This window comes from Lissotriton helveticus, chromosome 6, assembly GCF_964261635.1.
Source record: "Lissotriton helveticus chromosome 6, aLisHel1.1, whole genome shotgun sequence".
Lineage (NCBI taxonomy): Eukaryota > Metazoa > Chordata > Amphibia > Caudata > Salamandridae > Lissotriton > Lissotriton helveticus.
Window position 1 is genome coordinate 254,483,867 of NC_136067.1, and position 24,971 is coordinate 254,508,837.

Consider the following 24,971-nt stretch of genomic DNA (forward strand, 5'->3'; position numbering starts at 1 on the left):
CCTCTCTTGCACAGACAGTGGCATAAAGTGTCATTAGGCTCCTTCCAGGAAGCACTTGTCAAACCTCAAATTGCTGCTTCTGACAACATCGAGCTGGCCTTATCCAAATATAATCTTGCCATCACTACTGCGGTTGTCTCCATAGCTCCCATGAAATCTTGTAGGCGGCGTCCCGCACCAGGTCGAGAAGTCTGGTATACTGACCAACTGCGTTCTCACAAACAGGCATGCAGAAAGTTGGAAAAGGCCTGGAAAAAATCTCATTCTGAGGTAGACAAAAATTGCTACTACACCGCCCTGGCCACATATCATAAAAACATCAGACTGGCCCGGAAAAACCACATTGCCTCTCAATTAACTGAGGCGGGCAGTTCCTCTAAGGTTTTGTATCAGATCATACAATCTTTCACCAAACCTACAGCCTGTGAGAGTCTCGATCTGTCCTCACAATAATTATGTGATGACATTTCTCTATTTTTTCCCAACAAGATAGAGATGATCTATGATAAAATCATTAGGACGAGCAATCTAACGAGCTGCCCTCCAGTGCCACCACAGAATCCCAGAGCCTCCAATTCCATCATGCTTACCGCGCTTCCTGCAGTCAGCCTAGGTGATGTAGAGGCACTAATTGGTCAAATTAAGACTGGATCTCCTTCAGATATTATTCCTGCAAGAGTTGTTCCATGGTTGGGCCAGTCACTCGGTCCCATGATCCAGTCTCTTGTTAACCTCTCTCTCTCGGAGGGTCAGGTGCCACAGGAGTGGAAGATGGCCCAGGTGAGGCCCATTCGTAAGAACTCCAGTATCCCATGGACCGAACTATCTAACCTCCGACCCATCTCTCTGCTTCCATATCTGAGCAAGATAACAGAAAAACATGTCAACACTCATCTGTCGAAATTCATCGAGCTGACTGGAGGTTTGGATCATTCCCAGTCCGGATTCAGGCCCAACTATAGCACCGAATCAGCGCTCCTCTCGGTGACTGATAACATCAGAATGTCCCAGGATAAGGGGAACTCTATGATTCTGGTGCTGTTGGACCTGGCCGCAGCATTCGACACGATATCCCATGAAATCCTGCTCGGTCGTTAGAGGGAGGTGGGGCTCGGGGGTTCGGCGCTGTCCTGGATGAGGAGCTTTCTATCAGGCCGTACACAGAGTGTCAGTATGGGCTCATTCCGTTCTGCACCTGTGGAGCTTACCAAGGGGGTGCCACAGGGCTCATGTCTGAGTCCCACACTCTTTAAAATATACGTGGCCCCCCTGGCCGGACTCATGAGTTCTACGGATTCATTCCAGTGTCGTACGCGGACGACACTCAGCTCCTGTTTCCATTCAAGACATTGACCAGGGCGGTTAAACAGTCCTTCTCAGAGGGTATGAGGGTGGTATCACAATGGATGACCTCGAATTTCTTACAGTGTAATGTAGGAAAAACAGAGTTAATGCTCTTAGAGGAGGCCATACTGTTGTGGACCCCGGACTGGTGGCCATTAGACCTGGGCCCCGCCCCAGCCCCAAGCAGGTGGTGAAAAACCTGGGTGTCCGCCTGGATCAAGGTCTATCCTTAAAAGAGCACGTAAATCAAACAGCCGGGTCCTGTTTTCACGTAATCGGACTACTACGTAAAGTGTTTCCTTTATTACCGGACTCCACTAGGAAAACCCTCGTTCAGGCCCTGGTGCTCAGTCGCTTGGATTATTGCAATGGGCTACTGATATCAGCAAACGATACCATACTTAGTAGGCTCCAGGTGGTTCAAAACACTGTCGCAAGGTTAGTTTTGAATGCCTCACCTAGATCCCCTTCACGCCCTCTGCTGGAAAAACTCCATTGGCTACCGATCAGCCAACGGATCAATTCAAAACCTGCTGTGTCATCCATAAGGGCTTACACAACCGGGCCCCACGTATCTGGCAGAGAAGTTTGTTCCCTATAACCCTGTACGTGCCCTCCGTTCCAGCAATCAGTCCCTACTTCAAATTCCCCCCATCAGAAGGGCTAGACTGGGTGGAAAGGCTCTTTCCTACCTGGCCCCCTGTCTCTGGAACAAACTCCCTTCCACCCTTAGGCTTTGTACAGATCTTCTCATATTTAGGAAAATGCAAAAAACTTTCCTGTTTCAAACTTAGCACCCCTTCTCGATCTTAAGAGCACCTGCCTTCTATCTGTCAGTTGAGTTGAGCGCAGAGATACTCCTTCGGGAGTCGATTCCAGCGCTATACAAACCTATAAATAAATAAATAAATAAATAAGTAAATAAATAAATATGTCAAGTGGGCAAGACTTGGCTTGTAAAAGGTCCCAGAACTCAGACAGGAGGGTTTGTCAGCAGGACGTATCCTCGAGCCAGAGGACTACCCTGGGCGTAGGCCAGCGACCCCAGCACATGGAGACCCTACGCCGCGCCAGGATCAACAGCATAGCGGTCAAATGACGGGTGGCATCCCGGCAAAATTTAACGAAGCCTAAGAGGCAGAGCACGGGGTCAGGTTGAAGCGGTGACGAGGTAATTTCCGAGATAATAGCTCAAACCTCACGCCAATATGCCGAGACACGGGGGCACAGCCAGGTGAGATGAGAGAAATCGGGCACGGAGCAGCGTAAGCATCTGTCACTTGCTACGAGACCCAACCAATGAAGTTGGGCAGGAGTTCGATACAGCCTGTGTATGTATTTGAAATGTATGAGGTGCAAACAATAGTTGGGGGAGAGGCGTTTGATCTGAGTGCAACAATACAGCCAATCAGCTTGCGAAATCTCGATCCCCAGGTCCTCACCCCATGCAACGCGCGCACAGTCAGTGGAGATGGAAGATGCTGCTAGCGTGTAAGCATAGATTTTAGTAACCAATTTCTTGGGAGAAGAGGAGGCATAAAGAAGATCAAGAGTGGCCATCGATGGAGGGGGCCGGGGAAAGGAGGAGTGAAGCTTCCTGCAAACAGCCCGGAGTTGGGAGTTGGTAGTATAACAGGGTGTCCATGGGGCCAGAATCGGTGGCGAGAAGACTGTGTCCCCCGGATACAGAACCGATACTGTGGAGCGGCCCAGATGAGTGGCGTGTTTAACGATCCCAGACGAGTGGAGTGGAAATTTTACGAATCCCGTCCCAGGCCCAGCGCAAGGTTTCGACCATGTCGATTTCAGTACGTTGGAGTTTCGCCAGGGCGAATAGAGCAGTCGTGAGTGGCCATGGTGCGGCGAGGTCGGCTTTCACCGCGACATGGGGCTGGAATGGAGTGGGGTGGAGCCAGAAATGGAGAAAACGGGCCTATGCACGGAGAACTTGAAGTCCGGGGCGCCCAGCCCGCCACGAGACATCGGAAGAGTCAGGATGTTATATGCGATCCGGGGTTTCCGTCCGGCCCAGATCAGGGTCCGGAGGTTGAGGGAGGTGGAACGCTCGGGAATAAAACCGGACTGGTCTGGTCGAGCAATGAGCGGCATGAGATGAAGGAGACGGGAAGCAAGCAAGTTAGTGAAAATGTTGTCTGTGTTAATGAGGGACAGGGGGAAGTAGGAATCACACTGCTCAGGTGACTTGTCTGGCTTGAGAAGTAAGGTTAACAATGCATCACGCAGCGATGGGGGGGAACTGGCCCGTTTCAAAGGACTCGTTATACATGGTAGCTAAATGAGGGATCAAAACGGGGGCAAAGGCCTTGTAAAAGGAGGCCGGTAGGCCATCAGAGCTAGGGGCCCTGTCACCGCGCATACTCTTAATTGCCCCAAGAATCTTCTCTTTAGAAAAGGGCTTATCTAGGAATTCACAATGTGAATTACCAACCCAGAGGAGTTGGAGAGTGTCAAAATATTGACTGAGAACTTCGCACGGTGGTAGCTATCCAGCTGTATATAGTTGTCTGTAAAACTCAGTGAAGCGCGCTTTAATTTCATCAGGGGAGGTAGTGCTAGAAGGTCCGCCGTCCTGAAGGGCATTGATGTACGATGCTGCTCGAGGCTGGCAAAGGAGATTAGCAAAGGTTTTTCCAGGGCGATTGCCCTCACAGCAGTGGCATGCCCACGCCTCTCTGCCAAGACACGCCAGTTCTCTATTCGCCTAGTCAGCAAATTAGGTCAGTGTCCCGCGTATCTGAGTGAGTGTGTCAGTGTGCAGGTTTTTGGCGTGGGAAGCGTCTAGCAGTTTAATCTCCCTTTCAATTCTGTCCAGGGTGCCGCGGATGGAGCGTAGGACACCAAACTGCTTGGAGATGCATTCCCCGTGGATGACAGTTTTAAACCCCTCCCAGGGCGTGTATGGGGAGTCCACTGAACCCTCGTTGAGCTCAAAATAGTTCACAATTGCGGTTTGTATCTCGTCGCAAAAAAACGAGTTGCGTAGTGCATTCGGGGGAAGCCGCCAGAAGAAGGGATAAGCAAACAAGAGCATGGTCGGAGAGAGTGCGCGCCATATGATCAACCGAGGTTAGTCAGACCAGAGCGTCCGGAGTAGTGATCCATAAGTTCAGTTGGGACCAGCAGCCACAAGAACCAGTGACACATGTGCCCTCTCGCGCAGCGGGATGGGCGTGACGCCAAGCGTCATACAGGGAGTTGTCCAGGAGGATAGGGCTGAGGAGTGAAGCCGCGCGCGGGTGTTGAATATGAGAGCCAGACCGGTCTAAAGTGGCGGACAGTGTCACATTAAAATCACCCTCCCCAGAAGAGCGCAGCGGGGCCAAAGGAGGAGATGTGGTGCCAGACTACTGCAAAAAAGCCTGGGTCGTCACAGTTGGGGCCGTAAAGCGCAGCAAGCGTCAGAGGCTGGGCCTGCAGGGTTCAGTGAACACTTGAGAGGTCTGCCATGGGGGCCCTTTGCGCAGCAGTATGGACACCCCCGAGAGTAGTTGGAGTAGAAGGAAGAGTGGATTTCCCCCCAATGTCGAGAAAGGATTATAGAGGCTTTGGCTGGTAGAAGATGGATCTCTTGTAAAAAACAGATGTCCACCTTGTGCTGAATGAGGTGGGCATGAACCAAACGTGCCTTGCGGTGGTCATTGAGCCCACGGACATTCCATGTCCAAAGTGTAGTGTCAGTCATGGTGCTGCATCTTGATATGGCAAAATCAAAGATACAACAAAGTCCCCAGAAGAGGCCAGCAATACAAACAATACAGTCCGCTCAGCAAGCATCTGGATAGCATGGGAAAGGAACCTGGTCACGAAAAGCCCTGTATCTAGAGCCTGTGCAAAAGTGAACAACATGGCCTCATAAGGAGGCTGAAGACCTCAAACCCCCAACCCCCAACCCCAAGAGCCCACCACCAAAACAAAAAAACCCCAGGAAGTCCCACAACCCCAAACCCACACCAACCCCCCAATCAGGCTGAGATACCGGAAAAGTAAGAGTTTTGGAGCCTTGTTTAATGCACAGTTTAGCCGGGTACGCCAGCTAGTAGGAGATCACGTGTTTCTGAAGGAGCCGTTTAGCCGGTATGAACTCATGGCGTGCCGGCTAAACCGCGATGGCGGAGTCAGGGTAGAATGAGAGGGAGTTACCCTGGTGGCGAATTTCCCCTTTTTCTCTGGCTGCCCGAAGGATGGCATCACGGTCCGTGAATTTCAAGATTTTGCTATGATGGGGTGGGCCGGCAGGCCAGGGCCAGGATGAGGACCGAGGGAACGGTGTGGCCCGCTCAACAATGAAAACAGATGAACGAACATCGCCAAAGAGCTCACGAGCCAATTGTTCCACGTAGTCCTCCATGCAAGAGATGTTGGTAGATTCGGGCACTCCTGTGATGCGGAAGTTGCTCCTACGGAGCGCGCCTCCAAATCCTTGTTCTTATTTCGGATGACATCTAGTATCTTGTCCATCTGCAACATTTTCTGGCAGTCTTGGGTGGCGGCGTCCTCTGCGTCAGACACCCTAGTCTCAAAATGAAGAAGTCTGGCATCATGAGAGTCAACCTGAGCATTCACGTGTCCAGGCGGGCTGACAGTTGGTCCAGCTGAGCCGCAGTGCTGGTGACACTGGATTTGTCATCCAGCATGATGGTCTTCAGATAGTCCTCACGAGACTGTGCCATTTCAGATGGAACCAGAGGGTCACCCCCGTCCAAATAGGAGAGTATGCTTGAGCTGAGAAAAGATTGACCTGAAATGCCCTCAATTTCATAGATGCAAAAACACCCTGTGGACACATCAGGAATCACCTGAGAACTTCTCCATGGAATTCCATCCTCATCATCATGAAACACAAACATTGCTCAATAGTCATGAAGATGCAAATCATGCAGAATGTGTAAATGACATTTAGGAGCCCAGTGTCTACATCCGAGGGCTTGGCGTTCTATTTATAAAAACTACAACATTTCTAATGAGTCATTTGAGGCTTTAGGTTGCATAGTGGAAAACATCTTCATCCTATAAGTTTCTCTTTCTAACCGCCTCATGTTTCTGTCATAACCACTTATTTTCTCAGTGGTTTCAGTGATTCAAAAGCGAAGTTTGGCTGATCTTGTGGTTCTTCTCTGTGTAGTGTTTGGCACCTGAAGACCTTTCTAATTTATTCCTAATGTTTATTTTGTTTTCAGAATTTTGCCTCTTTATTTTAATGTCTTATTATTTTGCTGCATGAATATTCTGTTTTTTTGTATCGCAAGTGTATGTTCTTTTATTCTTGATTTTTTGGCTGGCGTAAGGATGTCTAATCTCTGTTCCAGGGATTATAGCATTTGACGGAATTCTTACAGGGCTTTCTGCAAAAACGTTTACCTGTACTCTGCGATCTGATGGTTGTTGTTTTCCTACAGAGTAGATCTTTAATGTTCTCATTTCGGTTATGTGCGAACAGTGGTTTCTCCATATATATTGTGTTTAATTCAGGTTCTGTTTGCAACAATGGCCAACATTTAGCAATAACTCTTTTTATAAGTGTGTTTGAAGTGGAGTATTTTGGCATTCATACCAATCCTTTTTATATTCTTTGGGTTTTAACAAATTCTCTCCGACAATATTGGATAATTTCTATTGCTTTGTTGGTAATTTCTGTGGGGTATCCCTTTTTGTTAAATATAACGCACATATTTCATTGCTTCCTTCTAGTCCTCCTCTTCGTTTACTATTCTCGTGATGTCCACTAGTTAATTTCATGGAACATTGTTCTTTAGTGGCATTTGATGAAAACTGGTATAATGCGGGTGGTTATTGCATTCAGTACTTTTGGTTTACAGAATGGTTTTTAGGGTGTCTTTGTTGTAAGAAACTATGATGTTTAGAAAACCACTTGAATCGTGTTGATGTTACTGGTGAATATCTTTATTCAATGTGTAGCTTGAAGATTAGTGAGGTTTGTTTCTAACTTGTCAATGCTGTCCATCCAAAATATTGTCAATAAAACATTTAGACAAGACCTTGCATCCATTCTTCATTGTAATGTGCTATAACTCTAATTTGGTCAAAACGGTTAGTATAGGGAGGGTTCTGCTGGAAAGCCCATTGACCTCCCATTACATTGGATGAAAGAATTGTTTGCACATTTGCACCGTTCATAATAACTATGATAAAGTCTGCAGGTTAAGAGTGGCATCACAAAATCTAAATTAGCTCTACAGGCCAGATTATTTAGAACTTCCAATCGGATTTTATGTGGGATGGAGGTATAAAGAGCATGTTGATGAGGCGTTTATTGAGCAATTACATCATTATCTGAAAATGTGATTTGAAAGAGCTTATTAAGCGGGTTATTGTCAATCAAATATGTTAGTATTGTTTAAATAATGGTATGTAAACGACTAATTTCCTAATATTTTTTGTGGCTAAACTAAAATGTGTCAATATTAGTCTTAATAGAAGGTCTTCAAAATCTTTGTGGCTCTTTGTCAAGAGATATATGTGTAGGCTACTTGGCTAGGTAGGCAACAAGAATTGTTTGACATGTCTGTTAGTCCATTCCTTTTATTCAGCTTCACTAAATATGTTTGCAAATTAGCATGGAAAGATAGTGTGTGATCTTCTATCAAGAGAAGTTTAGGTTTGTGGCACAATAAGCGGTAAAGATAGCCACAAGCGATTAATCCTCTCTGCTTTTGTGTTAAATGACCAAAGCATTTCTTTTTATATTGGATGTTATAAAGTTCTTGGGGTACCCAATTTTCAAACAAATCGATTGTTTTGTGACTTAAATGAGGCATGAATTTCTTGTAGACCTGGTTATCTTGGTTCATAGGTTTTGTAACAAAATTTCAAAAAAAATGACAGTCTAGTTGTTCTCATGTATTTAAATGTTGTCAGTTTCCAAGGCATTGGAAATGAAAGTGTACACAAAGGACGTTCTCCTTGGGAAAAAAAATCAACTTCCATATCAGTAAACTGTCTACACAAAATGTTCACTATCAGTATTTCTTTTGACTTCTGTGGTTTCTTTGGTTATTTAATTTATTTCACCTCCTGGGTTTTCACTGACTGCTGAGATTACTTCTAAAAAAGATTGCTATTTTGAAGCTGATCACAATCAAATTCACAGCTCCTAGTCCATGTTTTAATCAAGATATAGGTGCAATCAGATTTAGAAGAATATTAAAGGGTCCTGCAGATTTATTGTCTCACTTAAAATCTTTAAATGTTTTGGCAAGGGAGAGAATGTCTTGATGGGTTTAAAGGTATCAACATTATATCAGTCTTAAAATTGTAACTGACCTTCACACCCACCACCAATGATGTATTATATATTTGATTTGAAATGCTTCACACTTGGTGAAGCATCATTTGAAAATGTATAAATTACAAGTATTTTCCACCTTTTTGAAATAAGAGCGTGATAGAAATATGAAGGAAATAATGTTTGAAAGAAAAGTATTGATTGTTTTCAATTTGAGAGCTAAGAAACTTTGTTTAATGTTCTACTGTCTCCTGTGCTTTCAGGTCTTTGTCAGATATAGATGGTGATGGGAAGCTAAGAGCTGATGAGTTTGTACTAGCCATGCATTTAACAGATATGGCCAAAGCAGGGCATCCTTTGCCGTTGACTCTACCTCCAGAACTTGTCCCACCTACTTTCAGGCAAGTTATTCATCATAGTTCTCAATGACTCTTAAGAAAAAAAGTTGACTGAGTATGTTCTTTTTTAAGTATTGATATTTTTTGGGGAAATATTTTGGACTCTAGAGACAAGCCTCATCATAAGGACTGGCAGCTGTGCCTTTCCCTAGCGGGGTCGATCGATTTCTTTAAATGTTGTGCAGCCATTTGGGAGGGGAGGTGGGTGGACGGTTTTCTTCCTTAGAAAGTCACTGTGTGAGACTCCTTGAGTAAAGAACGTGTGTGTTCTTGACAAAAATACATAGATTTGATGTAGGAATAATAAAACACATATTTGTTTAAGTAGTAGATTTGCCCAAGTGGCTGTAACACGTGCAGTGGAAGCTGGGTATATCCCCCAAACTCATTTTTGCAGTTCTGGGGGGTATACAATGCTATTTATTTCAATTGCTAATTGTCAGTCAGGGTCATGACTCCTGAATAATGACGGCTTGAGTGGGCTACAATGCCCCTTCCCTCCTCAACAATGGTAATGAATAGCATATTGCACCGCACTCTGTATGTTTGCATATATGGTTTTTTGCCATGACCATTCTTAATGTGTGCTTTTATTGAATTAACAACTAGAATGGAAGGAGTTAAATGCATACAGGAAGTTAAAAGCACATTAAATAGACCTAAGTAATAGAAGTGTTGTTTCTCTTTTAAAAGCCATTTTAACATGCAATCTGTGAGACAAAGAGTGTTTTCGCTTTTCAATTTTGCTGTACTTTGGTAATATGAAATGTGACATTTGCACTTTAATATTGTGTGTGTGTGTGTGTGTGTGTGTGTGTGTGTGTCTGTCTGTCTGTCTGTCTGTCTGTCTGTGTGTCTGTCTGTCTGTCTGTCTGTCTGTCTGTCTGTCTGTGTGTCCGTCCGCCCCTAAAGGTTTCGGGGTAATTCACTAAGGGGGAAGAAAAAAATGGGGGCCCCCGAACATGTTTTCTCCATGGTATTTCCCATAGGAAAATGGAGTAAATCCGTTTACTAGTTCATGAGAAATTCTAAAAAAAAAAGAGGTCGGAAAATCAATTTCCCATAGGAAACTTTAGACACTGTTACAACTTGAACTGCTGAACGGAATTACACCAGATTTGGCAAAACAGTAGCCCTTGGTTCAGAAAGAGACCTTTTTTTTTTTAGATGGTGTAAATCCGTTCAGTAGTTGCTGAGAAAATCAAAACATACGTTTCGATATTTAGAGGCATGGAGGATCCGCGGACCCTCCCGACCACAAACTTTATTCTAATTGGCTGTCAACACTCCAAACCCGTAAGTGGGCAGAAAAGGGGGTAGAAACACCCTGACCCCGTAGGCCTGCTCAGGGGGTTCCACAAGGACCCCCAGGGCCCAAAAAAGCATTTTAAAATAAGAAATTGGCCAAATCCACGCTGGGTGCACGATTCGAGGCGAGAAAATATAAAAATAGAAGCGCGGACTCCCGCGCTTCGTTGGATTGAAGCCCCCGGGTGGGCCAACTCCCAGTGATAGTGAAAAGAATGTGTGGGGGGGCACAATCCCCCCACACTGCCACGGGAACCGCCACCCTCCCAGGGCTTCATTTTTAATGGGTGGGGGGCCTCCAAGGCCACCCCCCGAGGACTGCCACCCCCGGGGCTTTTATTAATTATTTGGCGTTGGCACATAGCCCACCCGCAGCCCCGGGACCGCAACCCCCGGGGCATTAAAAAAAAAAATACACCTGTGTGAGGGGGGGCTCGAGGACCCCCGCGGACCACCACCTCCCCGGGGCTTTGCATTAGGTGGGAGGGGGACCGCGCGACCCTCCTGCTGGAGCCCGTGATGACCCTGGGGACTGCCACTCCCAAGGGCTAGCTCCTGCAGAGTCCCGGGGTGCCCACCCCAGGGAAACCTTTGAAATTCACTGAAAAAAACATAGGTTTCAGGCACGTTATAGTTAGAAATGAGCATTTAAAAAACATCAACGATGACATTAGTGATGTCACTGACCTTGTCATGAGTGATATAATATGTGACGTTATCAGCTTTGCATTGCAGGGGCGCGAGTTATAGTTAGCTGAACTAACTATAACGGGGGAATTTCTCTGGTTTTGTAAGAGTGAAATGTCCAACTAACTATAACTTTCCCTAAAACCTATGTTTTTTTCAGTGAATTTCTAAGGTTTTTTTAAATGCTAATTTCTAACTATAACGTGCCTGAAACCTATGGTGGTTTCAGTGAATATATATATATATATATATATATATATATATATATATATATATATATATATATATATATACCCACACACACACTTACATACATACATACACAAAGTATATAAGTGTATATACATATATTTTTACAGAGTGGTGGTAGGATTCCCAGAGATAGGAATTCCTTGAATTTTTTCTCCCTAATATCTTTCCACCCATTTGACAAATCACCACAAAACGTTCCAGACCTAAAGTACTTCTTACACTTTGATGAGGGGATTATTTTGTAGTAAATCATTAAGGGGGTGCAAAGATAAAAGGAGGGTCCCAAAACATATTTTTTCTCCCAATACGTTTTCCATAGACTTTTGTATTCCACGTGGTGCAGAAACAGCTGAATAGGTTTTGGTTAAAGTTGCCATGAATATACAGTATAGTGTCTAGTTGATCCTTTTTGCTGTTGCAAGGGATTTTATGAAGTGGTTATGAAGTTATAAGGGCTAAAAAACTAGAGCTATCTGTTGTATTATATGGAGTGCAATACTACTAAAAGTAGCAAGAAAGTCACAAATAAACTAGACTGCATATGTAAAGTTTCAAATTTACTACATGAACAACTAAAAGGCCCATTTATTGTTACATGGTCATGGAAAACAATAAACAAATATATAACAAATAGAATACATCTTAATCAGTGAGCAACACAAACTATAATACGGTGGACATAACAATTGAACTCTAGGGAAAAAATTAATCTCAAAATTAGGCTTCATATGTAGCACAATACTACTTAACCCCTTCACTGTGGGGTGTTTTCCCCCCGCTGTGCGGGGGGAGGGCGGCGGCGCGCGGCTCCACTGTGCTTGTGATGAGCTCATCTCGTCATGAGGCACAGTGGAGCTGCACTCATGACGAGCTGAGCTTGTCACAGCCACAACCGTTTTTGGAACGTTCAGCAAAGCGGGGAAATTATCCCCGCGTGCGAACGTTCCAACGGCCGTGACGAGCCGTCATGAGTGCAGCTCCACTGTGCCTCAAGACGAGCTGAGCTCATCACAAGCACTCAAGGGGTTAAAGTAGCAAGGAAGGCAAAAATAAACAAGTCTGCGTGTGTAAAGTTTCAGAATTACTACATGAACAACTAAAAGACACATTCATGGTCACATGATTATGTAAACTTATTTTTTTTTAAAATACATAACATCTGATTGCCCGTCTGTAGTTATAGTTAAGATTCTCAGAGATCAGAATCCCTCTTATATTTGCTCCCTAATAACTGTCCACCCATTTGATGAATCACCACAAAAATTTCCAGACCTATAGCCTTTTCTACATATTATGATAGAATTTTTGTCTTTTGAATTGTTAAAGGGGTGTCCCAAATATGTTTTTCCACCAATGCAATTTTCATAGACTATTGTTTTTGATGTAGCACAATCACGACTGAACAGATTTATGTAAAATTGGGAAGAAATATACATAATGGTGCGTAGATGATCCTTTATGGGTACTGCAGGTAAGTAGGATAAGAATTTTTATTTTATAAGGCATTTAAACTTAGTGATATTTGTAACCGCTGTACTTTTGCAGAATTTCATGAAATTACACTTCTGTGGTACATGGCAATGACAAGCCATTATCAGATTTGATAATGACTACTTTTACAAAAGTTTAAGACAGCTATGTTGTTTTAAGGCCACTTTGCCAGTGTTTTGACTTAGGGCTTTAGATATAGGTAAGTATTAGGTTTTATAAGTTTCCCTACCTATTACCACTTTACCAAAGTGGTGATTGGTAGTGAAAAATAATCATACATTTCTGTATACTTAAAAAGGTTAATGCACAGTACTGTAAAAAAAGGGTTTTATAAAGTATTTTGAAAATGTCTTTAAAAACTGAAATGCACTATATTTTTACATATAGGGTAGTGTGTTGCACATTTTAAAACATATTTAATTCTGTTAAAAAAAAGTGCACGGAGTACCATGGAAATACCTAAAAATGCTGCACAACTTAAAGAAATTTAAAGAAAGAGCAACATTTCATAAAAAATATGGTACTTATTAGGTGCTAGTGCATTACTCCATAAACCTATTTAAAAATGATGTTAAAAAATATGAATGCATTTCCCTACCTATTAGTACAAAGTTGTAATAGGTAGGGAAGTACAATAAAACTTACCACTTATTTGTATCGAAGTTCCTAACACAGAACACGGCCATAGTGTAGTAAGAACAATATGGCTGCCTTTTCATTTTCTTAAAACAGCCATTATATATTGGCTTGTCATTCCATGTGCCACGGTATACCGCACAGTTACTGCAGTATACCGTTGTCAAAAATATAACTAAGGCATTACTGTATTATTATATTAAGCAGTGCCATCTCTTCAGCCCTGGCCCACTGAATAACGTCTTTCGTCCAAGTTCACACTACTGGTCATACCGTGGATTTCCAGGCCATCGCTGTTTGCCTCTTGACCCTCGGGCTAGATCTAAGAATCTAGAGCTTACCTTTTGTTTGTGTGGTCTTAGAAACAATCCTGGCAAGCAAACCGCTAGGGAGGAGGCAAGAGAGCGTCCTAATTTAGAATTCAGGGCGTCCACTACAGTGTCCCTGAAGGGAAGCAACCTGGAGCAGCTCTAGTTCATGTGTATGAAGTCTGTATCCATGTGCCTTTACCTTGGGCACCTACGCTGTTCCCCACCGTAGACAACCTAAAGTCTGTGGGAGCAGGTCATATACGTCATGTGGACATAATCAAACTGTATGTATTTCAGTCTCATGTTCCTGGATACTTTTTGTACGGTACACCAGTATCTTGCGCCACTCTGAGTCCATAATTTCTCCTTCCAGTATCTCTCCCAACCTCTGTCATAGTGTCAACAAAGGTTTACGGACCATCTCAGAAAGTGATCTATAAAACCACGTTACAAGGTATCTCTCGGTGCCAAAGGACACTAATAGTTGCAGCACCGCGTAGGTCATTGGCTCCTCAAGCCCCCGGCCCATAGGTCTCTGAAAGAACGAACCAATTCCTCATATATGAAGAATCACCCTGTGAGCAGGTTCTAATTGGCCACCAGATCTTCCAGGGGGAGTAGGGCGTATTAAGTCAATAAGACCAAAACCTATGTGTGGCCGAGATTGAGACTGTGAGTATGTGCCAGATTGATGAATAAAATAGGAAGGGGCACTCCTACCCACATTTATGCAGATTTATTCTGATTTTATGCGCATACCACATATGGATTTATTTCTTAAAGCCGCATCTCCCTTACCTGCCGCCACTTAAGTGGCAGGAAGGCACTATCAGATGAAGAACTGATGGATGGTCCCTGATATCTTGAATTATAGGTCATATCTTTGACAATATTGTGCAGTACTCAAGGTTGCTCCCCCTTTTTCTACCTCTGTCCTAATGATGACCTGCTTATAAGGCCTGTTGGCATTCGCCCAATTTCGGGTTGAAACATCGACAATCACCTAAGCCTGGATTTTTGTTTTTTTTAGGCAAATATTGTCTCAACCATTTACCTCTGTTAGGGATGTAAAGCAAGTCATTGGATATCTTAGCTGACAGGCTTCTTTGTAATGTTTTGTGACCATTGCTGACCATAAAGTGAACTGTTTATACCCTTTTTTCCCTCTAACACGTATGCACAAGCACTTCTTCTGAGCACTTTTTTTGCACATAATGTAGCAACAATCAAATACAATTAATGTATATATACTATTGACCTTCAATACCATTTTAATTTTTTTGCATTCAATTATGTTCCTGTGTGTGATATTAATTGTGTGTACTCTTCCTCCTCTAAGTAATTATATTAATCCCTACCCTTAGGTTAGGGGTATATTGATTACATGTATAGGATCAGGAGATGCTGATTAAATCTGTTTATCCTTTGTTTGGCATTATCCGATAGGGCTGTTTTGTTGTCTGTATCGCATTGTACCCAGGTCCTTCGGCTGTGTGGGTTACCCCATTGTTTTGTAATGGCCCAATTGCAATGAATCAGCATTTAGTGATTCCACCTTCTGGGCTAATATTTCTCAGCAAAAGCAGAGTCAAACTCCACAGGAAGACCATCAGGGCCGGGGTTTTACCCGTTTCCATTTCTTTAATGGCGAACCGATCTCCTATACTGATACTGGCCCACCAAGGCTTTCCTTAGCCTCCCGAGGAAGTTCTCGCAGCGGTAGTCTGTTCAGAAAAGCAGTCTGGATCCCAGGTGAGAGTGACTCCGGGCATTTGTACAGTGTTTTGTAGTAGTGAACAGAACGAGGTGTTACTAGCCTGAGGAGAGTAGAGCGATTTGCCACCGCCCGTCTGGGTATGTGTTATAGGGACCCCTCGAGATTTAGGTCTAATAAGCCAAGCAGTGGTCTGCCTGGTTGACGTTCCTCATCGTGTGCCCTGGCAATGTATTTCTTATAATTGTGGCAGCTGCTCTAAGCTGGCATTATATTGCTCCCATGTCTCCCAAAGTCTGTCTAGAGCCGTTGTATCAGCACCAAGAGCATTATCTAAATCATGCAATCTACTATCCAGAGTCTGAAGCCCCTGTTCATTTCTTTCTGAACACCAATCGGGTGGCCTAAACAAGGACTGTGAACCACCACCTGAAATGCCTACCACTCGAACAAGTTGAGCCCCCAGCAAGCACGCAGCGGCAGCACCGCGTGCAGAGGCCAGGCCCAGCAGCGCTTGCTTGATGCTCGCTGAATCGGCTTGACAGTTACAAAGCAGCCGTCAGCGAGGTAAGAGCCATTTGCTTTTCTTGCCGTGAGCCGCATTCCATTTATGCAATCCTTAATGAAATCCCCAGCCTCTCCTTGATTCACCTGCCCCCTTGCAATATGACATTTTCATGTCGTTGCCGCCTAACATTGTTAGCAATGTGTTTGAATTTAGCTTACTTTACATTTGGCGCAATCGACAACACGCTGTCGATTTCAGCACCTAGAAGCCAAGCTTTCTAGCTAAGTACTGGGGGGTCTCTATGTAACACCGAGTGATTGTGTTTTTTAATCATCCACTGACACAGCTCTCTAGTCTAAATTTCCTGGCACCGCTCTGTAGCTATTAACAAGTCTAAACAAAAAATAGAGGGAGAAGGAGGTTAAACCCAACCAGGTCGGCCTCCAGTCAGTATTTGCAATATAGGAACCCTATGTGAAGGGTCCGGAGACCTGGTGGGTGTTGTGTGGTTACTGCTTACTAAGTCAGTGTATACCAAAAATGTAAGAAAGAAAAATTTCTTTCTAGAGTCCCCTCACTCACCGGGGTTGCCCCACGGTGACATGCTTCATCATTGGGGCCATCCCAGTTCTCTACGAAAAGGGGCGTGCTGCGACAAGGCGACTACGCTGGAGCACTGGTTTTGTGAGATGACTATGTGTGGTGCTAGTGTGGTGATGGTGGAGTGGGTGTGAAATTAAAAATACCGTGCTAGTGGGCCTCAACAATTTATTTTGCTCCTAGTGTGGTATAAAAATTAAAAAGGGGTAACACTGTGTTCTAACTTTTACTGAGTTAGATCAGTGTTAAGGTCGACATGTTTCAAGCTCCCCCAAGCTTTTCCTCAGGACCATACAGGGTCCAGCCCTGTATTGCCACTCCTGTTTTCAATTGAAAAAGTATAATAATAAATACTAATTATTTATATTAATAATAAACGCTGTTGATAAAAAAACATGCGTGTAATTGTACATACGGTTGGTATTGTACTCGTAATGCTGTAAAAGAGAAGAACAGTTGTTTAATGGTAGACACCCCCTCCCGAAAAAGGGGGGAACAACTCACATGCATCTCACTTCCTCTAGGGCGTGAGTGTGCCCTGGGCACCATACTGGTGCGTGCTGGTTTTCAAACCGGTGTAGAAAAATAAAGCACTGTGAATCAAGTGGTTTAGTGATTTTACACACAAGACAAACAGACTTAATGTGACTACTGACAAGACACACAACACATACACACAAAATAATAGCATGGCTGATGGTTATATTTACATAAACGAGTGTTTGTTAACACCCCATGGTCTTAGGCAAGGGCAGGAACGCCTCGTGGAAACATTGCTGAAAAAGGAGTTTCAAGGTTAGAGTTAGACGGGCTCCCTTACTATGTTGCCTTTTAGAATTGCTGGTATCCCTGCAACCTAGCCTCGTTGTGTACTTACTTCCTATCGGCAGACCCGCTCGGTAATACCTGATGCTTCCTCACCCGACCGCATACTAAAGAAAAACGGGCTCCCGGTGTGTTTTGAAGGCGCGAGCTTCCGGGTTGCACTGAAGTGTCTGTACACTAGAGCGCTTACATGTGGCGGCCATCTTGGGAGGATGTCATCGCGCTTAGCGCGAGTGATCAAGAGTTTTCAGTATTACTTTGGTATTATACCGATTTAGAAGGTGTAAAGCAATTTACAATGATGCTGGATATGGGGGTATATTTATAAGACAATTTAGAACCCAGGTATTAGGACTCGGAAAACTGTTGTTTTTTGCAAAATAAGATTAACATAAATTTAAAAAACGGATTAGGGACATTGGGCTGACAGGCTATATTGCCTAATGGCAGTGGTTAGTAAATGTAGAAGGTCTTATTTATGGTTCGTGGGACACTATCTCGGAGTGTTGGATTGGTTTCAGTTTTACAGTTCATTTCGTATTAGCAGCTGGCCTAAGGGCGAAAAGCCCCCCACGGGATTTCATCATTAAGCCCAAGGGTGTCTGTACGCAGACGGAACACCCATCTTTGCTCTTTCTCATGGAGGATTCGTTCCAGGTTGTCTTTGTTTTTGACTGCCTCTATGACCACCCAGGTCAAGTCGTTAGGTGTATGGTTCTGTTCAATGAAGTGGGTGGTCATTCTTGTTGTGGCTCTTTTGCACCTGATGTTACCTCTGTGTTCTACTATGCGGGTACTGACCTTTCTCGTGGTCATACCCACATAGTGTAAATTGCATGTGCAAGTTATCAAATACACCACTCCACTGGTATTGCAATTGGAAAATCCCTTAAGCTCCCATTTCGTAGTGTTGTTGAAGGTTATAGTTTTGGTTGGGGAAGTCAAATGACAGACACTACAATTGTTGCATGGGAAATGACCATTAGGTAATGGTTGGGATCTTACTGTCTGGGTTATCGATGTAGGACGGGTATGTACCAAATAATCTTTCAAGTTTTTACCCCGCCTATGGCTGAACATTGGGGTTGGTATGTTCAGGCCGCCGCTATTGAGTATTGGCCAATGTTTTTTGATTATTTTGGACACCCTGTCAGAAACTTGATTGAATGTAGTGATACAGATGGGTTTTTTGTTCTCAGGTTGTGTTCTTTCCTTGGGTTCTAATAGAGCTTCCCTATTGTTGTTAGCCGCCCGCTTCTTAGCCTCTTTGATCAATTTATTAGGGTATTTTCTGTTTCTCAGCTTGTTGCTCAAGTCCTCCGCTTGGGTTAGGTAGTCAGATTTTTTACTGCAATTCCTGCGTAAACGGAGGAATTGCCCAAACGGGAGGTTTTGTTTGAGATGACGAGGATGGAAACTAGATCAGATGGGAAGGCACGGAAGAAGACGCACGGACTTTTCTAACTTGGCTCAACACACAGGACCCATTCCTGAAGTTCACTTGCTCAATGAGCAAGACTGATCTAGTTTTCTTGGATCTAAACATTCATGCTGAGTCAGGCAGACTGATGACAACAACCCACTTCAAAGAGACAGCACGTAATTGCCTCTTAACCTTTGATAGTTTCCATCCTCGTCATCTCAAACAAAACCTCCCGTTTGGGCAATTCCTCCGTTTACACAGGAATTGCAGTAAAAAATCTGACTACCTAACCCAAGCGGAGGACTTGAGCAACAAGCTGAGAAACAGAAAATACCCTAATAAATTGATCAAAGAGGCTAAGAAGCGGGCGGCTAACAACAATAGGGAAGCCCTATTAGAACCCAAGGAAAGAACACAACCTGAGAACAAAAAACCCATCCGTATCACTACATTCAATCAAGTTTCTGACAGGGTGTCCAAAATAATCAAAAAACATTGGCCAATACTCAATAGCGGCGGCCTGAACATACCAACCCCAATGTTCAGCCATAGGCGGGGTAAAAACTTGAAAGATTATTTGGTACATACCCGTCCTACATCGATAACCCAGACAGTAAGATCCCAACCATTACCTAATGGTCATTTCCCATGCAACAATTGTAGTGTCTGTCATTTGACTTCCCCAACCAAAACTATAACCTTCAACAACACTACGAAATGGGAGCTTAAGGGATTTTCCAATTGCAATACCAGTGGAGTGGTGTATTTGATAACTTGCACATGCAATTTACACTATGTGGGTATGACCACGAGAAAGGTCAGTACCCGCATAGTAGAACACAGAAGTAACATCAGGTGCAAAAGAGCCACAACAAGAATGACCACCCACTTCATTGAACAGAACCATACACCTAACGACTTGACCTGGGTGGTCATAGAGGCAGTCAAAAACAAAGACAACCTGGAACGAATCCTCCATGAGAAAGAGCAAAGATGGGTGTTCCGTCTGCGTACAGACACCCTTGGGCTTAATGATGAAATCCCGTGGGGGGCTTTTCGCCCTTAGGCCAGCTGCTAATACGAAATGAACTGTAAAACTGAAACCAATCCAACACTCCGAGATAGTGTCCCACGAACCATAAATAAGACCTTCTACATTTACTAACCACTGCCATTAGGCAATATAGCCTGTCAGCCCAATGTCCCTAATCCGTTTTCTAAATTTATGTTAATCTTATTTTGCAAAAAACAACAGTTTTCCGAGTCCTAATACCTGGGTTCTAAATTGTCTTATAAATATACCCCCATATCCAGCATCATTGTAAATTGCTTTACACCTTCTAAATCGGTATAATACCAAAGTAATACTGAAAACTCTTGATCACTCGCGCTAAGCGCGATGACATCCTCCCAAGATGGCCGCCACAAGTAAGCGCTCTAGTGTACAGACACTTCAGTGCAACCCGGAAGCTCGCGCCTTCAAAACACACCGGGAGCCCGTTTTTCTTTAGTATGCGGTCGGGTGAGGAAGCATCAGGTATTACCGAGCGGGTCTGCCGATAGGAAGTAAGTACACAACGAGGCTAGGTTGCAGGGATACCAGCAATTCTAAAAGGCAACATAGTAAGGGAGCCCGTCTAACTCTAACCTTGAAACTCCTTTTTCAGCAATGTTTCCACGAGGCGTTCCTGCCCTTGCCTAAGACCATGGGGTGTTAACAAACACTCGTTTATGTAAATATAACCATCAGCCATGCTATTATTTTGTGTGTATGTGTTGTGTGTCTTGTCAGTAGTCACATTAAGTCTGTTTGTCTTGTGTGTAAAATCACTAAACCACTTGATTCACAGTGCTTTATTTTTCTACACCGGTTTGAAAACCAGCACGCACCAGTATGGTGCCCAGGGCACACTCACGCCCTAGAGGATGTGAGATGCATGTGAGTTGTTCCCCCCTTTTTCGGGAGGGGGTGTCTACCATTAAACAACTGTTCTTCTCTTTTACAGCATTACGAGTACAATACCAACCGTATGTACAACTACACGCATGTTTTTTTATCAACAGCGTTTATTATTAATATAAATAATTAGTATTTATTATTATACTTTTTCAATTGAAAACAGGAGTGGCAATACAGGGCTGGACCCTGTATGGTCCTGAGGAAAAGCTTGGGGGAGCTTGAAACATGTCGACCTTAACACTGATCTAACTCAGTAAAAGTTAGAACACAGTGTTACCCCTTTTTAATTTTTATACCACACTAGGAGCAAAATAAATTGTTGAGGCCCACTAGCACGGTATTTTTAATTTCACACCCACTCCACCATCACCACACTAGCACCACACATAGTCATCTCACAAAACCAGTGCTCCAGCGTAGTCGCCTTGTCGCAGCACGCCCCTTTTCGTAGAGAACTGGGATGGCCCCAATGATGAAGCATGTCACCGTGGGGCAACCCCGGTGAGTGAGGGGACTCTAGAAAGAAATTTTTCTTTCTTACATTTTTGGTATACACTGACTTAGTAAGCAGTAACCACGCAACACCCACCAGGTCTCCGGACCCTTCACATAGGGTTCCTATATTGCTATTAACAAGTCTACATCCATTTAGAATGGGTACAACCGACTTCCTAGCAGCTAGGATGTTCATCTTCCATCTACGATTTGGCAATCAGCTATAAGTTTAACAATTGGGGATTATCCATCCCATTATAAGTGATTCGGCTTAATTTGGGAATATCCATCCCTTATTAGTGATTTGGCTCGCATATAACTGTAGCGGGCTCATTCTACACAATGATGTTGTGGTCCCAACCCACTCAGCGTGCCTGCGGTTAACAGGCTTCCATTATCTTGGACATGGGTACACCCGACATTTAAGCAATCACATATTAAGTCAATCCGGTAGTCTGCATCCCACATACAGTGATAAGGCGTCTCTATTTATCGCCATGTACCGCCTTTTGAGTCAACCTTTAATGTGAGTGGCCCAGTTCTGTGACGACCACCTCAATGCAGATGTTTATTTATACCTCAGTCTAGCGGCAATGTTTTCATTTGGCCTAGACTTTGCACAACTAACGGATAGCCATCCTAGTTAACCATGTACACGATTTCATGACACCATGAGTGAGTCCTCTACATTGTTTCCAGACCTTGCCAGTTCCGTTTGTTTTTCCCCCCCAGATTAATTCCACTTGCGGCGTGCAATCCAACAAGGGAGTTTTCAAACCCCACTTTGCGGTGATTCACACACCCGCTAGGTGCACATTCCATACCGTGGGATCCAGTACCCATTCATCCAGGGTGAGTTTCTCCTACACCACAGTCCTCAGTGGACCTAACCCTCTCCCCACATTATAAAGAGAATGTCTATCTCTTTCCAGATTTTGCAGAGCGGCTTCGCTGCCAACCAAGAAGGACACAATCATAGAGCTCCTTCCGAGTAGGTACCCATGCTACCTACTTTGTTTTACTTTAATCTACCACACCACTATCTTTCTAATCTAACACATTGATTATCTTAGGTGCTCATCTACACCTTCTGTCCTGATGAAGACCCCAACATGAGGATACACCAACCCTTAATTACCATGGGGTCGAAACGTAGACTTTTACAGATTATCAAACACGTGGCATACAAACCGATGAACTATACATGTCCTATGTGCTATGATAACAAGGAGAATTTGTGGATCTTATAAAGACCGTAAAGATTTTATTGTAAATATTCACTATTGTGCTCGTCACAACACCTTTACCCTTTCCCTCACCCATCCAATCACCCCATTCCTTCTACCAAACCTTTCCTTTACTTCACTGTGAGCACTGTATAAAATAACACAATACCTAAATGTTTTGAGTACAAAAGCATTTAATGTGTTCATATACCAATGACTAATGTGGAGTAAACACATGATCTCTCATTTATGTTTTCAACCTATAACGTTATTAATTAAATGTATCTTGGATTAATCCAACAAGCAATTTTATTGTGATAGTTTCTTCTGTTATGACTCTTTAAATACTCAAACTACCTCGACCCTTTTCTCTAACGTAATGCTTTGATAACCCAGGTCAGGTAGTTTTATTTGGGTGATCCCCGTTAAAACTCAACATACCACTCGAACAAGACAGAGGACGCCGAGCCCTGATTAAGATCAATGTGCCCAGAATTGTATCCCCCAGGGAGTCTCGAAAGCAAGTATCATCTTGGGACAGTGGGTTAAGCCATCATGTGTGGCTCTGCGGGCGCTCCCCAACAGGTTGGAAGCCCAGCAGCAGAGGACTGTGGTATGAAAGAGTGTGCCCTAAATATTCAGTACTTGTCACGTGTTGACTAAGTCTTTGTGAACATACGAACTTGTGTATCCTGGTGTGTAATTGGTAGATATATGAGTGGTATGATTAATCTCGAATTTCCCTGTGTTATGTCCCCCAAACATCCACTAGATCCCAATGTCCCAGCCACTCCCTGAGGCCCTCCACAGTCCTAAAGGTATATGCACCCAGCAAGGGATGGGTTGGAGCAATCAAGTAGAACATCTGCTTCACAGTTAAAATCCCCACCTAACAGGAGGTTGTCTGTCACTAATGATGCCAGGGGGGCCAAAAGGGAATGGAAAGAACTCGCCTGGTCTTGAGTTGGGTTGTAAATACTTCCCAGAGTTATATCACGACTGAACAGTCTACCCTTGACCAGGATGTTGCAACCCTCTTTATCCATGGATATGGATGGGTTAAAATGGTGTCCCTGCCCTGATCCAAAACAAAGCCCCCCGGGCAAAGGTGGAGTATGAGTTGGCAAATAACTAGCCCATCACCTGCACCACAGGTGATCAACTTCCTCCCCTGTGAGATGTCCCTCTTGAAGCATGGACACCTGTACTCTTCGCATCCTTAAATACCTATGGACGTTATGGCTTTTTTTGTGGTCGGGCCATACCCCGGATATTGCATGACAGGAATTTCAGTGAGTGGTATTGGTTAGACATCAGGTCTTGAAGCATGTGTGCCCCCTCCAGCCCACCCGGGTCTCCCCTGGGTCACGGCCACCCACCTCAGCATGTAGAGCAATCCCTGCAAGAAAAATAAACCCCACCTGTAAACTCCCCCGTCCCAAGAGAAGCCCAGCAATGGCCAGCCGCGCAAATGTACAATGTGCAAACTTTGTCTCCTCCAGTCACCTGGCAGGGGTATATCTGGGAGGTGTAGGCTGTATTGTGTAGACAAAACTGATATTGCTTCAGCCTTGCCCACCTTTACTTTCCGGGCACTCAGCCCAGCACATATTCAGTCACCAGCACTTCCATGAACCCTAAAAGGAAAAATCAGAGCCGTACACATGTAATGTCACCAAGGCAGAAGCCTCCTCCGACTCCTTCATCTTCAGTGCAAGTGGCCCCCCACACACAGAACACCCCAAACCCACCAAAGAGTGAACATCAAACCAGGTCATCTGCAGATCACCACGGATAGGCCAGTAATATCTACCCAGGAAGACTCTGACCCTGAGAGCATTGATCTATGTTCAGAGAGGGCACCAGTCTCTGAGTCCGACCTCTGTGCCATCACAATCTCAGCCACTGCCTGGAGAATGGTGGCCGTTCCTACTCAGTCTTCAATGGTGATGATCTCTTCAGTGACCTGCCACGCAAAGCTCCACAGAAGCATCTCTTTGCCCTGCGTCGAGGAGTGCTGGGTTTAGGGGGAGCCGTCACCAGAGCTGATCCGGGTCTATAAGCTTCCTGCCAGTCCCAGTCCATACCGGGATCTTCGCAAAAGTGTGTCTTACCATCAATAATTACCCTGAGGTTTGTAGGAAACTTCATGGAGGACCGTAGTCCCTCATCCTAGAGGGTCTTCTTGACTTCCAGGAAGAAAGCCCATTTGGCCTTTACAGTGGCAGTGAAGTCTGGCACACTGACACCTTACTATTGGCCACTGTGAAGGGGCCCCCGTGCGCTCTTTCTGCTGGATAACGTCCCTGTCTTTATAGTGGAGCAGCCTAGACACAACAGGTTCAGGAGGGCGGCCCGCTGCCAGTGGGCGCGCCGGTACCCTGTGGGCACGTTCTCGAGTGAAGAAGGGAGTCAGGTTATTTGGAGCATCCTCTGTCTGGAGCCAATGTTAAAGATATGCCACCATGGTACCCCCCTCCGTAGAAATTCACAATTGTTACCACCTGCCACAATATATCAACTGCCCAG

At 44.3% G+C, this 24,971-nt stretch overlaps 1 protein-coding gene across 8 annotated transcripts in view; it reads left to right on the forward strand.

Annotated features, from left to right (window-relative positions):
• Positions 1-24,971, forward strand: part of ITSN2 (intersectin 2) — a 1,402,222-nt gene that overhangs the window by 439,341 nt on the left and 937,910 nt on the right. For all 8 annotated transcript variants that reach the window (XM_078647702.1, XM_078647706.1, XM_078647705.1 and 5 more), the window contains one exon: positions 8,872-9,009. In XM_078647702.1, coding sequence (XP_078503828.1) covers positions 8,872-9,009 — 138 coding nt within the window. The remainder of the gene's footprint in view (positions 1-8,871; positions 9,010-24,971) is intronic.